We start from the raw sequence: 13,386 nt of genomic DNA, 5'->3' as shown, positions 1-13,386 counted from the left end.
TGTGTGTGTGTGTGTGTGTGTGTGTGTGTGTGTGTGTGTGTGTGTGTGTGTGTGTGTGTGTGTGTGTGTGTGTGTGTGTGTGTGTGTGTGTCCATCCACCCGCTTCTATCTTTATGTGAAAAATGATATGAGTCGTGAGTGTGTGTGTATTTAATCTGTGTGCATAGTGTGTGTGTGTGTGTGTGAGATAGTCAGTCTCAGCCGTCCTTCAGATGACAGTGAGGTGCTTTCTCTCAGTGACAGTAAAACATCCAATCACACACGCACACACACACACACACACGCACACACACACAGGCTGATGCCTGCGCATTGATCAGTGACATCATCGGTCAGCTGACAGTGTGTGTGTGATTGTTCTGTCGTTGCTCAGGTGACAGAGCACCTGGACGTCAGTGATTTAGCTCATCCACACACTGATTCCAGCCTGGCACACATGCATCCATCCCGGAAATGTTCAGAAACATTTCCTGCATGTGTGAATGTGAGCGGGATCGATTTTCAGGAAGAGCTGGACCGCCATTTACCACTTCAAGACCGAGTGACATTGAGGGGAAAACTGGTACAGCTGTGGTGTGAATGAAAGCAGGAACACTGCTGGGACAAGCACGAAACTCGACTGGAAATGAGACGGTGGGTTGTCGTGTCTTCACACGCTGCTGTGTGGACTAAAGCTAGCTTCATACGTCCGTCTGCTCTTCAGTCTGAATGCTACTGAACCACCGACTCCACTGCTGGTAAAGACTCTAAATCGTCCCAGAGTAATGAGCAGATGCTAACAGATGCTAGCAGGTGCTAGCAGAGCTGTAGCCTCGTCTCTGTGCACTCTGAAGAGATGCTGTGCGGTGCGATTAGCCCGGCTGACCACAGACTCTGGATATCTGTTGGATCAGGCGGCGGCGGCAGAAGCTCATTTTCTCTTGCAAACTTGTCAAATTGCTTTTAGCTCAAGAAGAGGTTTTTTTTTTTTTTAAAAAGAAAATGGATTTTGATGGAGCAGATGTCTGTCAGCCCGAGAAGCTCTTCAGTTTAAAGAATCAGTTGGAGGCACTGAAGCGAAGCGGCTCTCAGTAGACAGGCAGATTGACGCCGCGGTAACAAATACTCAGCTGCTATCAAACCCGTTAGAAACCTCGACTGCAGAGGTTTTCTCACTCTGCTTATTTTCACTGAGGTGGCGAAGGCTTCACAGCCGGACGGAAAGTCATCTCTTCTGCAGGTGAACTGATGACGTTCCCATCAGCCTCAGCTGTGCTATGTGTTTAACGCTAACTAGCAAATGTTAGCATCCCAACACCCTGAACTAAGAGCAAAGTCAATGTTACACCTGCCAAATCAGCGTTGCCACTCTGAGCATGTTTGCATGCTGACATTAGCACTTAGCTTGCACTGCGCCGCACAGAGCTGCTAGCATGATTGTAAACTCTGTCTTGTATTTCAGAGGTCAAAGTGCAGGAGCTTTCTGTTACAGCTGCTGATCAAGTTGTGTGTCGATCAGTGAAGTAACTTTTAACCATGAGCTAACGAGCTAACCACTGACTGTTCAGTGTTACGTCGTTAAATCCAGATCCTAACCCTGCGACCCTCTCGCACATCATAAAAGCAGCTTCAGACCTGCTGAAGTTAGCTTTAATATCTCCACACACATGCACGCACGCACGCGCGCACGCACACTCAGCATGTCAACGAGGTCACCTGTGAGGTCTCTGCACTTCTGCAGCATGCTGATAGGTGTGGAGCGGTCATGTGACCTGGTGCTGTTGATTGATTGGAACATTTGTTTGATCAGCTGTCGTGTGTGTGTGTGTGTGTGTGTGTGTGTGTGTGTGTGTGTGTGTGTGTGTGTGTGTGTGTGTGTGTGTGTGTGTGTGTGTGTGTGTGTGTGTGTGTGTGTGTGTGTTGTACTGTTGTTCTGTTTATTTACTCTTGAAATGAAATGAAATCTAAAATGTCATTAAAAGCATCTGATGGACACGAGGTCCTGTTTGTTCTCATGTTGTGACATTTCAAACGGTTTGAAGTAAACAGGAAATGAATCATAATATCTTCTGTCATGTGAGCTGATCTCTCTCTCTCTCTCTCACACACACACACACACACACACACACACACACACAGCTGGCTAACGACGAGGGCAGAAGCTCCCGCGCTGCTTTAAACACAGGCAGCGTTTGTCCTGACGCTCGGCATCAGTGTGGTGAATATTTGACTCTGACTGTGAGAAACATTGAATCCACCTGAAGTCGAGCTTTCATCTTCCTTTATTTGCTCCTCTGTGAGCAGAAGTCGATGTTGTCTGCTCGCAGCCTCCAATCCATTTTTCTTCTTGTAGATTTGAACCCAAACTCAACCTGACGCCGTTATTCGCCCGGAGAGCCCAACACGATCTCGACCTGATTCATTTACCCTCTCTGTCGGCCTGACCTGCCTGACACCGGCCTGATTCCATTCCTGTTTGTTTCTGCGTACATTTGGACACAGAGACCTTCCAGCTGAATTTCCACGTGTCTGCAGAGTTGAGCCTAAACTCAGCCTGATTGTGTTGTCGTCTGTCAGGTTCAGCCCTGTCCTGTTCGTCTGTGCTGATTTGATTGTGAATTCTGCCAAATTTAATTTCCTTCTCTGTGTAAAAACTTGGCTTAATTCCAGTTTGTTCTCTGTAGAGCACTAATTCCATTTCCTTCCTCTCTGCTTTTGTATCCATCTCTGTTAAAATCGGTCTGATTCCATTTCTCTGTGCCTGTGTCTTTGTGTTTAGATCCGACTGTACGCTCGGCCGGATGCCATTTCTAGGGGGGAGGGGGACTACACTCTCCACATCACCAAGAGGCTTCTGGGATTTTACCAGGACTACTTCAAAGTGCAGTACTCGCTGCCCAAGCTCGGTAAGGCTCTGTCCTCCTCTCTTCATGTGTGGTTGTGCTGTTGTTGAAGGTTTTTGGTCGCATCCCTCTTTGCCGCTGCCAGGATCACCTCCGAGCTCGACTTCCCGTCAGCTTTCATTAAATAAAAACCACACTGTTACCTTTCTTTCACCCCGCTCGTCCAAATTGTGAACGAGAAAACAACTTGGTCTTCCCGGGTTGTCAGCCAGCTCTTTGTCCTTCGTACAATTGCTGCTGGGTTCATCAGTTCGCACTCATACCAGGCAAAGGAAACACTGTGTCATCCTTTCTTCCTGTGTGTCGGGGGGGCGCGCTCTGTGATTAGCTCTGGGAATTGAACCTCGGTCGGTTCGTGCGCGGCCGTTTGTGTTCACACATTAAAGGCTGGCGCTGATGAGAGTGTTCGCTTATTTAGTCGAATGAAGAAAGGATCTGTGGAAAGATGTGTTAATACTCAGAAAGGCGTGAAGTGAGGACCGCGCCATGAGAGTCTCGCCACGAGACTCAACGCCCTGCGTGTGTTTACACTCTGGACGTAGCCGGTCGTCCAATCAGGTCAAAAGCAGTTGAAGTGGCGTTTGAGGTGCTGACAGTGCAGCTTTCTGTTTTTTTTACTTTTTAATTTGAAGCACTGAGTGGACGTGAAGTTGGACGTGAAGTTGGACGTGAAGTTGGATGTGAAGTCGTAGCGCTGAAAGGAGTTGAAGTGGAAACACAATCACTAAAAGACAGCTGTGACTGTTCAAGTGGAAGTGATTGAGGTTGAGTTGAGCTGAAAGCACTGCAGGAGGCTGAAGTGTCACTCGACAGGCAAACACTGAAAGGAGTGGAAATGTCATTTGCAGTGATTGCAGAGTAGTTTTGCTCATCAGTTTCACTCGTCTGATTTCGGCTTGTGAGGTCCTGTGATTAGTTATGAATGAGTGAATGTTGCAGTGAGGACTTCGGGGCTTGTGTTCAACCAGTTGGTGAAGTTCAGCACAGGAAACTTCACCCTCGCAGCTCCTGAACAGGAGGACCTGTCTGCGTCCTCGCTGTGGGACAGCTGGTCGATGGTCTGATCCTGGCTCCTTCCTGACCTCCAGCGTTGGTACATTCTGCAGCTTTAGGACACGTGCAGGTCTTCGTTCAGGCTGTAAAACCTCCAGATGAACGTTCACTTCTGTTTGACCGTATTTGTTGTTTACACTCTCCTGGCCGAGTTAATGAGTCGCATCAGAGCCGTCAAATTTCATCTCTCCGTCCTTCTTCTTCTTCTGTCTAATTGTTTGTGTTTTACACTTCTGTCCCGCCACAATCAATTAGCCGTGTCACAGCGATGCATTTCCTTTTTTCTCTCCATGCCCAAACACAGCTAATGTGATCACTGCGGCTCCATATTGTATATGTCAGACACTTCCTTCCTGTCCACATTCATTCATCACATTAGAAATTCACTTTCAGTCAGAGCTTCCTGTTTTTCTCCATGTGCTCAGATTAGATCTGACATTTACTTCCCCTCCCTGACCTTTACACTGATATTAGCCGCATTAACAGGCTGTTCCACGCTGAGTTTAAGGTGACGCCACGTGTTACGGTCCAGACCAGGTCACACGAAGACATCAGGGGACAGATATCAGAGATGTCAACTTGTCAAGAGCTCATAGAGAGTCTGGTAGCTGGATGACGGTGACATTTTAACATCTCACAGCCTCCTGGAGTCGGTAAATGGGCTTGAACTGTGTGATCTTTCATACTGTCCAATGTAAAATTTCTTAAAAATGATATATTTTTCACAATAATAATGAGCAACTTCAGAGAGAGGAAACATCTGTTTGCTTTCCCAGTTAGCAGATTTGGATTTCATGACCTGCAGAAGGTGAATCGTCCTGACTTCAGTGGACCTCCACTGCCGTCAGCAGGTCTGCATTTCCACTGAGCGTCTACATGCTGGGTTGTTTGATGATTGTTTGATCTTTTTATAGTCATAGTGTCTTATACATGTGAGTCTTTAACTTTTTGGAGCAGTTTGTCAGATTTTTGGGTCCAAATGTCCTGAAAACGGCCACCGAAGCTGGTGCTAATGCTCGGGAAGCTTCAGACCCAGGTAGCAAAAATATCTTTGCTCTGTGCCCTTCAGTCAACCTGGCAGCCCTGGCTGCTGGACACATGCCAGAGCCGTGATCGATGATGCACCAGAACCAGCCCAAAGTTGGCCTGATTCCTGGTGTCAACATTTGCCCAAAGCTTGGCTGTGCGCTGCTCACTGGAGCTGATTTTCCCTCCAAATTAACCCGTGCCCACGTTCCTCAAACCCAGCCAAAAGAGGCAACAATACACGAGCCGGAGCCAGCTCACGTTAGGCCTCCAGCGCGCCAGCACTTTCCCCTCGTTCCAGATAGCTTATATAGATGTTTTCCACTTTTTGGACGCTGTGCGAAACACAAATCAAACAGAATGTGACTTATCGACCCTTTCTGACATAAACTCAACTGAAATCAGCTCAAAGTCAATAGATTTAATGTTTCTCCTCATCAGCTTCATTGATTTCTGTAAATATCTCTTATTGTGAATCTGATGCAGCGACACGTTTCACTGGGAAAGATGTGGAACGCTCCCGGAACACCTGTTTGGATCATTCCACAGGTGAACAGGCTGACTGGTAGGGGGGGTTTACGGTTGCGTCACAGTTCAGGGGTCTCACCATCGTCGAGCGATGATAGAAATGTGATTTGAAAAAGACCTTAAGGTCATCGGTCAGTGCTTCTGGTGCAAGACAGTTTCCAGGCCCCCCAGAGACCCCGGGGCAGGCCAGGTCCCCATCTCCCAGCATGCATCGGTGTGCTGAGTGAACCGAAAGGACTTGATAGAGAAAGTAGATGGAAAAGATGTTGGTGCTTTTCTGGCTGCCAGCGCGGTCCTGAAGAGGAGCCAGACTCTCAGATAGACCGAGTCAACGGAGGAATGTGCCAAACAGTCGTCCCAAATCCCCAAACGCCCTCCCAGCTCAGTGTTTTCAAGTTTTCAAACTCAAATTAGCTCCAAATTCAAGTGTGAACTGTGATAAATACATAAATGCAGAGAGAGCAACTCGCTCGGCGTGGATTCTTCTTCTTTGATTTGATTTTCTGTTTTTAATCTAGTTAGACATTTCCTGTTTTTATTCCAGCTCTGTCATTGTGTGTGTGTGTGTGTGTGTGTGTGTGTGTGTGTGTGTGTGTGTGTGTGTGTGCGTGTGCGTGTGCGTGTGCGTGTGCGTGTGTGTGTGTGTGTCAGCTGCAACTGAATGCATTCTTCCATTATAAATCTGCTTTGTGTGTTTTCGCCCTGCTCATCCCCATTTATCCCCATAACCATGGATTCTGTCTGTGTGTGTGTGTGTGTGTGCACATGCATGTGTGTGTGCGTGCACGTGTGCACACGCATTCATACTGATGTTGACATCAGTCTTTACCACAGCTTGCCTCTAACCCCAGCTCACTGCTGCCAGCTCTGTGTGTGTGTGTGTGTGTGTCTGTCTGTGTGTGTGTGTGTGTGTGTGTGTGTGTGTGTGTGCGTGTGTGTGTGTGTGTGTGGTCCCAGAGCCTCAGGGCTCCATCTGTTGTCATGCAGGGCATCGAGCTCCCCGGAGAGAGCGAGAGAGAAGTGATGAGCAGCGATACAGATTTAAAGGGACAGAGGAAAGTGCTGTGCAGCCGGATGAACATGCACATCGTAACTAAGCTACAGTCAGCAGCGTTTCAGCAGCGTTTCGGTTTTTGTCCGGTCATTGATGAACCGCATGATGTCCGTCATCCACCCTCTAGAGTGCCATTAAATTTGCTGTAGATATTCACGTCCGGGCTGCACGGTGGCGCAGCAGGTAGTGGTCGCAGGTTCGATTCCCGGGTCGGGCCTTTCTGTGTGAAGTTTGCATGTTCTTCCCGTGCATGCGTGGGTTCTCTCCGGGCCCTCCGGCTTCCTCCCACAGACCAAAAACATGCTCATTAGGTTGATTGGTGGCTAAATTGCCCCTAGGTGTGAGTGTGAGTGTGAATGGTGTGTGTATGTGCCCTGCGATCGGCTGGCAACCAGTTCAGGGTGTACCCCGTCTCTCGCCCGTTGACAGCCGAGATAGGCTCCGGCCCCCCGCGACCCCAAAAGGGATAAGCGGCGTAGAAAATGGATGGATGGATGGATTCACGTCCCCCAGAGGACTGACCCCTTGAGCTTTCCTTGAGTGCCACCATCCACCACAAAATCCACTTTCAGCTCATTAACTGCTGGAACTAACATGCGACCTCATGGAGCCTTTAAAACTCTGTAAACCCGCTCTCAGCTTCACTCCAGGAGACAAAAGTCAAGACGAGGACCGTGTGTCTGAGCCAGCATTAGTCCAAACAAGCTTCTCCTCTGCTAATACGAACCTAGTTAGCAAAACCACCACGAAGCCGTCCACAGATGTCTTCGGCTGTCATGTGACCCTCACCTTGAATCTCACCGCGGGCCCTCGAGGATTTCTCACCTCGCTCTCTCTCTTGATCTTGGCTGCTTGACGTCTTGATGTTTCTGACAAGGCGATGAGAAGGTGTCATTACAGAGGAAGTGCATCCACATTCAGACCACATGTTAAAACCAGGTGAAGATGAGGTCTTACGCTCAGTCCTCCACACCTCCTGACTCCTGATCTGATCATTTGGGGTCTCTCATGTTGGCCTGTGAGCTGGTTTAGTCAACATGAGGACACACTGGTGTGTTTCAGTCACTGTCTGTCTGCAGTCTGTGCATTTTTACATGTGATGACTATAAGACAACACTCAATGCTACGTTTCACACTCCAATCAACACTGTGTTCAGTCGCACTTCACTACTTCCTCCACAAACGAGACTGTAAAAGACGTATTCACAGAAAGTCAGTTTCAGCTGCAGCGTTTGCATAGAAACACAACACTGACGAGACAACAAACAGACAACAAGAGACAACAGAGATCATGGAAATCGTGCAGATGTCACCGTCATTATGAGCTCCATCTTTCCAGCAGTTCATACTTTCATTCAACAAACAGGTCGTCCTGAATCTAACGGTAGCGAAACGCCGCTTTGCTGAAGCGAAGCTGTGTTTGAATTGAGCCGCTGACGTTTCCTGTTTCTCTGAAGCTTCTTCACGTCAGGCTCCACTAGTTTAGAAGAAAGAGGAACAATATCTCCTTCACTGCACCTCCCAAAGGTAAAGGAGAGCTCACAATATATATATATATATTTATGTGTGTGTGTGTGTGTGTGTGTGTGTGTGTGTGTGTGTGTGTGTGTACTGTATATGTTGAATGGGGACCAGTTGGTGAGCAGACGAGCCCAAGTGTAAAATCTGTAGCTCAGGAAATGACAGATGTAGTGGAGCATGCAACCCTTTTTTTCATTCCCTCCTTCAGCTCCTCCTTCCCTCCTTCCCTCCTCTTTCCCTCCTTCCCTCCTTCAGCTCCTCCTTCCCTCCTTCCCTCCTTCCCTCCTCCTTCCCTCCTTCCCTTCTCCTTCCCTTCTCCTTCCCTCCTCCTTCCCTCCTTCCCTCCTTCCCTTCTCCTTCCCTCCTTCCCTCCTCTTTCCCTCCTCCTTCCCTCCTTCCCTCCTCTTTCCCTCCTCCGTCACTCGTGTTTTTCTTTCTGACTTGCAAAGGAAAGCCGGAGACGCTGGAGCTCCTTCGCTCTCTGCAGAAGCTCTGTCCCAGCCGGGGAGTTGCTCTTCCTCCACGTTCTTTTCTGCGCTCACGTCGAGATAAGTGAAGAAGCAGTAACGGGCCTCTCCGGGCTCCCGTAGAATTCATCTGACTGTTCCAGTGGAGCAGAAATCTTGCCGAGGCTCAGGTGATCCGACTGTCAGGAGGATTCAGCTGAATATCTGAGTGTGTCTGAACGTGTGTGTGAACACGCCAAGTGGACTAATGTGTTCTGCTGAGTTCTGGCTCCATCTGGGATCCGCAGAGACACACCGACAGCACCGCCTGAGGTCCGACACACACGCAGAAACACGCACCTACAATCCTCCGCTTTCATCTTTTCTTTGCGTCTTTCTTTCTTTCTGCTTTGTCTCTCGCTCCCTCTCTCACGCCGTCGCCTCGGGCGGACACACAACAACAGATGGACCCAACTGAAACGTACACACTCGCGCACACACGCACCGAGACACACGCTCACGCACACACCCAGAGCTGCGGGCCAGTCAGCTGTCTGCCTGCTGCTGCCTCAGTGAAGCTGAAGTCTCTTCCAGTCAGTCCGCTTCGTTCTGAGCTGTTTGAAAGAATTTACCATCAATATTCAGGAAAGTGAGGAAGACTGTCTTTTTCAGGCCGCGGTGACTTTACTAAGTTTCTTCACAGAACTAAAGAGGCAGCAGTAATACAAGAAATTGAGCCTCTTTTTGCCCGTTTAACACCGAACTGCCTCCTCGAGCCGACGCAGCTGCGGTTAAAATTCAAGTGGAGATCCAGAGTGTCCAAAGCCATCACGCACGTCAGGCTGAATTTCAGGGAGATGCTGAAAATAAAACGACGCTCGGAACATGGGGAATATTTTCACCTGATGCAAAAGCTGCAGCCATAAACAAACGTCTTCTCAGATTTCAGCATTTCACCATGAGGCAAATTGCTGCAATAAAGGCTCGTACACAAAATCTGTGCTGAGAGAAGCAGCAGCACAGCGAGACTGAAGAGAGGGTCCTTGACTTTGCTTGGTATTAGCTGCATTCATCAGTGTTTTTGGAATAATGGAGGGCTCAATGATAATCAGAGGCGTCCCTCAGCTTCACACAGCATTTTAGCATCTTTCGGCTCACCGCTTTGGTTTTACACTCGTCTCACCGCCTTCATCCATCAACTCATCCCTTTTAATCACAGCCGCTCTGATAAACGACCTGCACAGAAACCGCAGACACACATGAAGAAGCCACGAGCTGGTGGAGACCAAAGACAGATGAAACAGGAGTGAACTGGACGTTTATGATGTGGACGCAAACAGGACTCTGAATGTTGCTCCATAACTGCTGCTAACACCTCATTAGAAAACCTTAATAAGATGAAACACATCAGTGTTGTTTTTACTGTTTCCCCACGTGGCCAAAAAGCTAAATCTGTGCTGATTGAAGGTGAACAACAAACAGGTTTTATCACCGTGAAATCAGTTTAGTCTCCCTGAAAGAAGAAAACCTTCAATGGGTCCAAATTGAATAAAAGAAGTGCTTTATCTGCTGGTCCCAGTCCTCCAGGCTGGTCGTCACGTCTTTCCAGTGATGGTCTGTAAAGTGCTTTAATTCTTGCTGCTTTTTGTAAGTATTTTAATAATAATGAGCTTTTCCTCAGCTGTCTGACATTGTTCGTTTCTTCCTGCTGTTTTTCTGGCTTTCTCAAACCCCAGAAGAAGAGTCCTGGTAGATTTTCTGCTTCTTGTGGATGATTTTGATATTTTTTTCTTTGTGATGCTTCCTCGGCCGTGGTTTTATCAGGATAACTCGATAACGTGTTCCCAGATGTTCCTTCACTCCTCCTCCTTCACACTGAAAGTTGCTCTCTGTTTGCATGAGCTGAGAAACTTCCTCAGGCGTCCTCAGACTGCAGCGTTTCAGGCCCGGAGCCACGGCTCCAGTCTGGAGTAAAATCAGCTTTCTTTGTTTCTGACTCGTAATGTTTGCAGCCATTTCTTCTGTGATTATGTGTCACATGACCTGTGACTCTCAGCTCCATCATTTTCTTCATGTTTTGGTCCAGAGGCTCGTAAAGTCCGGCGCTGCGGATGGTGCTCGGAAAAGACTGAGAGAGCAAATCAGCACATTTACACCATGTAAAGTGAGCTGTTAGCTGTTAGCAGCGTAGCCGCGGACGCTCAGATAACATCACTGGATCGCTTTGATACTGAAGAAAAGCTGGAAAGGTGAAGCTTCTCAGGCAAAGCGTCTTTTAGTCTGTGATGTCTAAGCGGATTTATGGATGTTAATTTGCGATGGACATCAGAGATAATGATGTCCTCTGGAAGTGAAGTCCCAGTGAATCTGAAGTGAGGAGGACAATTAAACAGCCGAGTCAGCGGCCAAACGACAGCAGCTGACGTCCAGCCGTCTTCAGAGCGTCCTCCATCGCCTCCTTCAAAGCTCCGCCTCCTCGCTGGGGAGGCTCCTTTTTAGTCCATTAAACACATAAATCCTTTATGTTTTCATGACCAATGATCACAGATGACCAATTCTCCCTTTATACCATCAGTTTTGTCCTTGGCTGAACTTTCTCTTGCTCTTTACAGAAACAGAAACATGCTGTTCAGAGGGAGATTTATTTATTGGAGGTTACGTATCAATTGAAAAACATAACCTCTGTTTTTGTACAGATTGAGTTTCCTCTCAGATCAGCTGCTCTTTGTGCGTCTCTGTCCTTTAAAGACGCTCTGTGGACATCCACTCTGCTGCTTGTTTCTGTGCTGCCGGCACAAAGAAGGCTGAAAATGAATGAAGATGTTATCGCTGTTATCTGCTTCAGAAGTCTTTTAGCAGCAATTTCCTTCTCTGACCTCACCACTGAAAGGTAATTTGGTGGCTGGTCTGCAGTTCAGGGGACGGGATGGATGAACGTCAGGTCTCTTTAGGACAGAGTCTCTGTTTCAAAGCAGTTTGGGAAACAGCCAGAGGTGAGGAATTTATTTCCAGCAGTGAGCAAAGCAGAGCCAAAACCATCCAGGACCTCTGAGAGGAGTTTAAAAGGATTATTTCCAAAGAGCTGGAGGACGACACTCATAGATGAGACTCGCTGCCTCAGATCCTGAGGAGATCCCGAGGTGAATTATTTCCACAGAGGAGAGCAGAAAGCCTCCTCAGTGAGGAGACAACATCAGGTTCAGGGTTAACAAGCCGATCGCTGCCGTTCGGCTCAAACAAAGGCTCCATTGAATTGTTTGTGGACGTGCTTAAATTGCTTTTTCCTGACGAGCTGTGGGGCCTCAGGACGGGGGCGTCTGCTCAAAGTCACGCCAAAGCTCCCGGGAGCTGCTAATAAAATATATCAGTCATTGTTGTCCCTTTGTTAAAAAGACAAAGTGTTAAATGTTTCCTGAAAACAGCGAGCCTGCAGTCAGAAGACGGACAGAGGACAAAGGACAGACACTGAGCTAAATGTGCTTAAAACATGAAGGATTTTACACGTTTAACTAAAGTTTACCTTTCAACCAGGTTTAGTTAAATTTGAGCTTGTGTGTCTCTCGATGGTCAAATGACCAAACCAATGCTGGACAGTCCATCCTGGAGGAGACAGACAAGCACTGTCCAGAAAGAAAGATTAAAAAGACAAACCGAAAGCTCCTGGCTGTTGATTGGCGGGTCAGGTGGTCCTTGGTGAGGCGGAGCTTCGTGGTGCGTTTGGACAGGACGTCCATCACCTTGTCCTTGCATCAGCTTGTCTTCGAGCCTCTTCAACCTTCAGATACCCATAATCCCATTTTTTGTATCCGTGGACAGTTATGTCCATCTCGACAGGACTCAGATTCCAGCTTTAGCCAATGACTGAGCTCCTTTGAGGGAAACGATCAGCAGAAGATGAGCGTGATGAGTTAAACGAATCACAGTCACATGACTTTGTCCGTTTTCAAAGCTTCGTATCTTCTGTGTGTGCGTACATGTTTCTGGCTGTTAGTGAGGACATGAGGGCAGAGCTCGTTATACAACACACACACACACACACACACACACACACACCCCCCGCTGGATCTTTAAAAGCACCAATTAGAGACATTTAATCACCGCGCTGTCTGGACGAGTTCCGCTCAGTTTCAGAGAGAGAGAGGACTGAGAGTTGATGTGACTCGCCCTCAGTTCGTTAGCCAACCAGGCAGAGCCGCAGCCTCAGAGCTGAACGCTCTGCATGTCCAACCAGCAGCAGCGTGTTCAAACGTGTGGACGGACTTTGATGCTTCGCTTTCAGCCTGAACAGTCTTCATTGTTCCACATGCAGAAATACGCCGTTAAAGGAACAGTTTCTGTTTTAGCTCTCGATGGAGCTCGGCTACCAGTTTCCCCCTGCTTCCAGTCTTTATGCTAAGCTAGGCTAATGCTGTTGCAATAGAAACGCAGATTTTAAACTGATATCATCTCCTCATCTGAATCTTTGACAAACCAGACAGACTTTCCAAAGATTTTAGACAAACCTAACATATTTTCCGTTGGAATGCTGCAGTCGTACAAACATGGCGTCTTATGTTTGAACATTTTAATGTACTGCTGAGCTGATAATGTCGCACCAGCAGCATGCCTCCACAGATGTGGCTCTCTCAGTCCGCCGCTTTGGTCCAGACTGGAAGGATTAAGATGAGAGCCGATTGTGGTCCCCAGCGGATGAATGCTAATGATCACTGGTAATGTTTCCTCCAGCACGGCGACGCGTGGTTTGAGTAAAATATCTCGACAGCTATTGGGAGGATTGGTGTGAGACTTGTTGACGTTCCCTCAGGATGAACTGTAATAACTTTCTCAGTCTTTTCATCTCGTGTCATCAGTGTCCAACTCTTCCTGATAATAAGTC

General features: G+C 47.9%; 1 protein-coding gene across 1 annotated transcript in view; it reads left to right on the top strand.

The window, feature by feature from the left end:
- The window catches only part of LOC139350280 (thyrotropin-releasing hormone-degrading ectoenzyme-like), a 127,003-nt gene that overhangs the window by 31,460 nt on the left and 82,157 nt on the right, over positions 1 to 13,386 (top strand). The window contains exon 4 of the mRNA XM_070991504.1: positions 2,759 to 2,885. Within this exon, the coding sequence (XP_070847605.1) occupies positions 2,759 to 2,885 (127 nt within the window). The remainder of the gene's footprint in view (positions 1 to 2,758; positions 2,886 to 13,386) is intronic.

The sequence above is a fragment of the Chaetodon trifascialis genome, chromosome 22 (assembly GCF_039877785.1).
Source record: "Chaetodon trifascialis isolate fChaTrf1 chromosome 22, fChaTrf1.hap1, whole genome shotgun sequence".
Taxonomy (NCBI): domain Eukaryota; kingdom Metazoa; phylum Chordata; class Actinopteri; order Chaetodontiformes; family Chaetodontidae; genus Chaetodon; species Chaetodon trifascialis.
The sequence above is the reverse complement of the archived record's forward strand: the minus strand, read 5'-3'. Positions and strand labels throughout refer to the sequence as shown.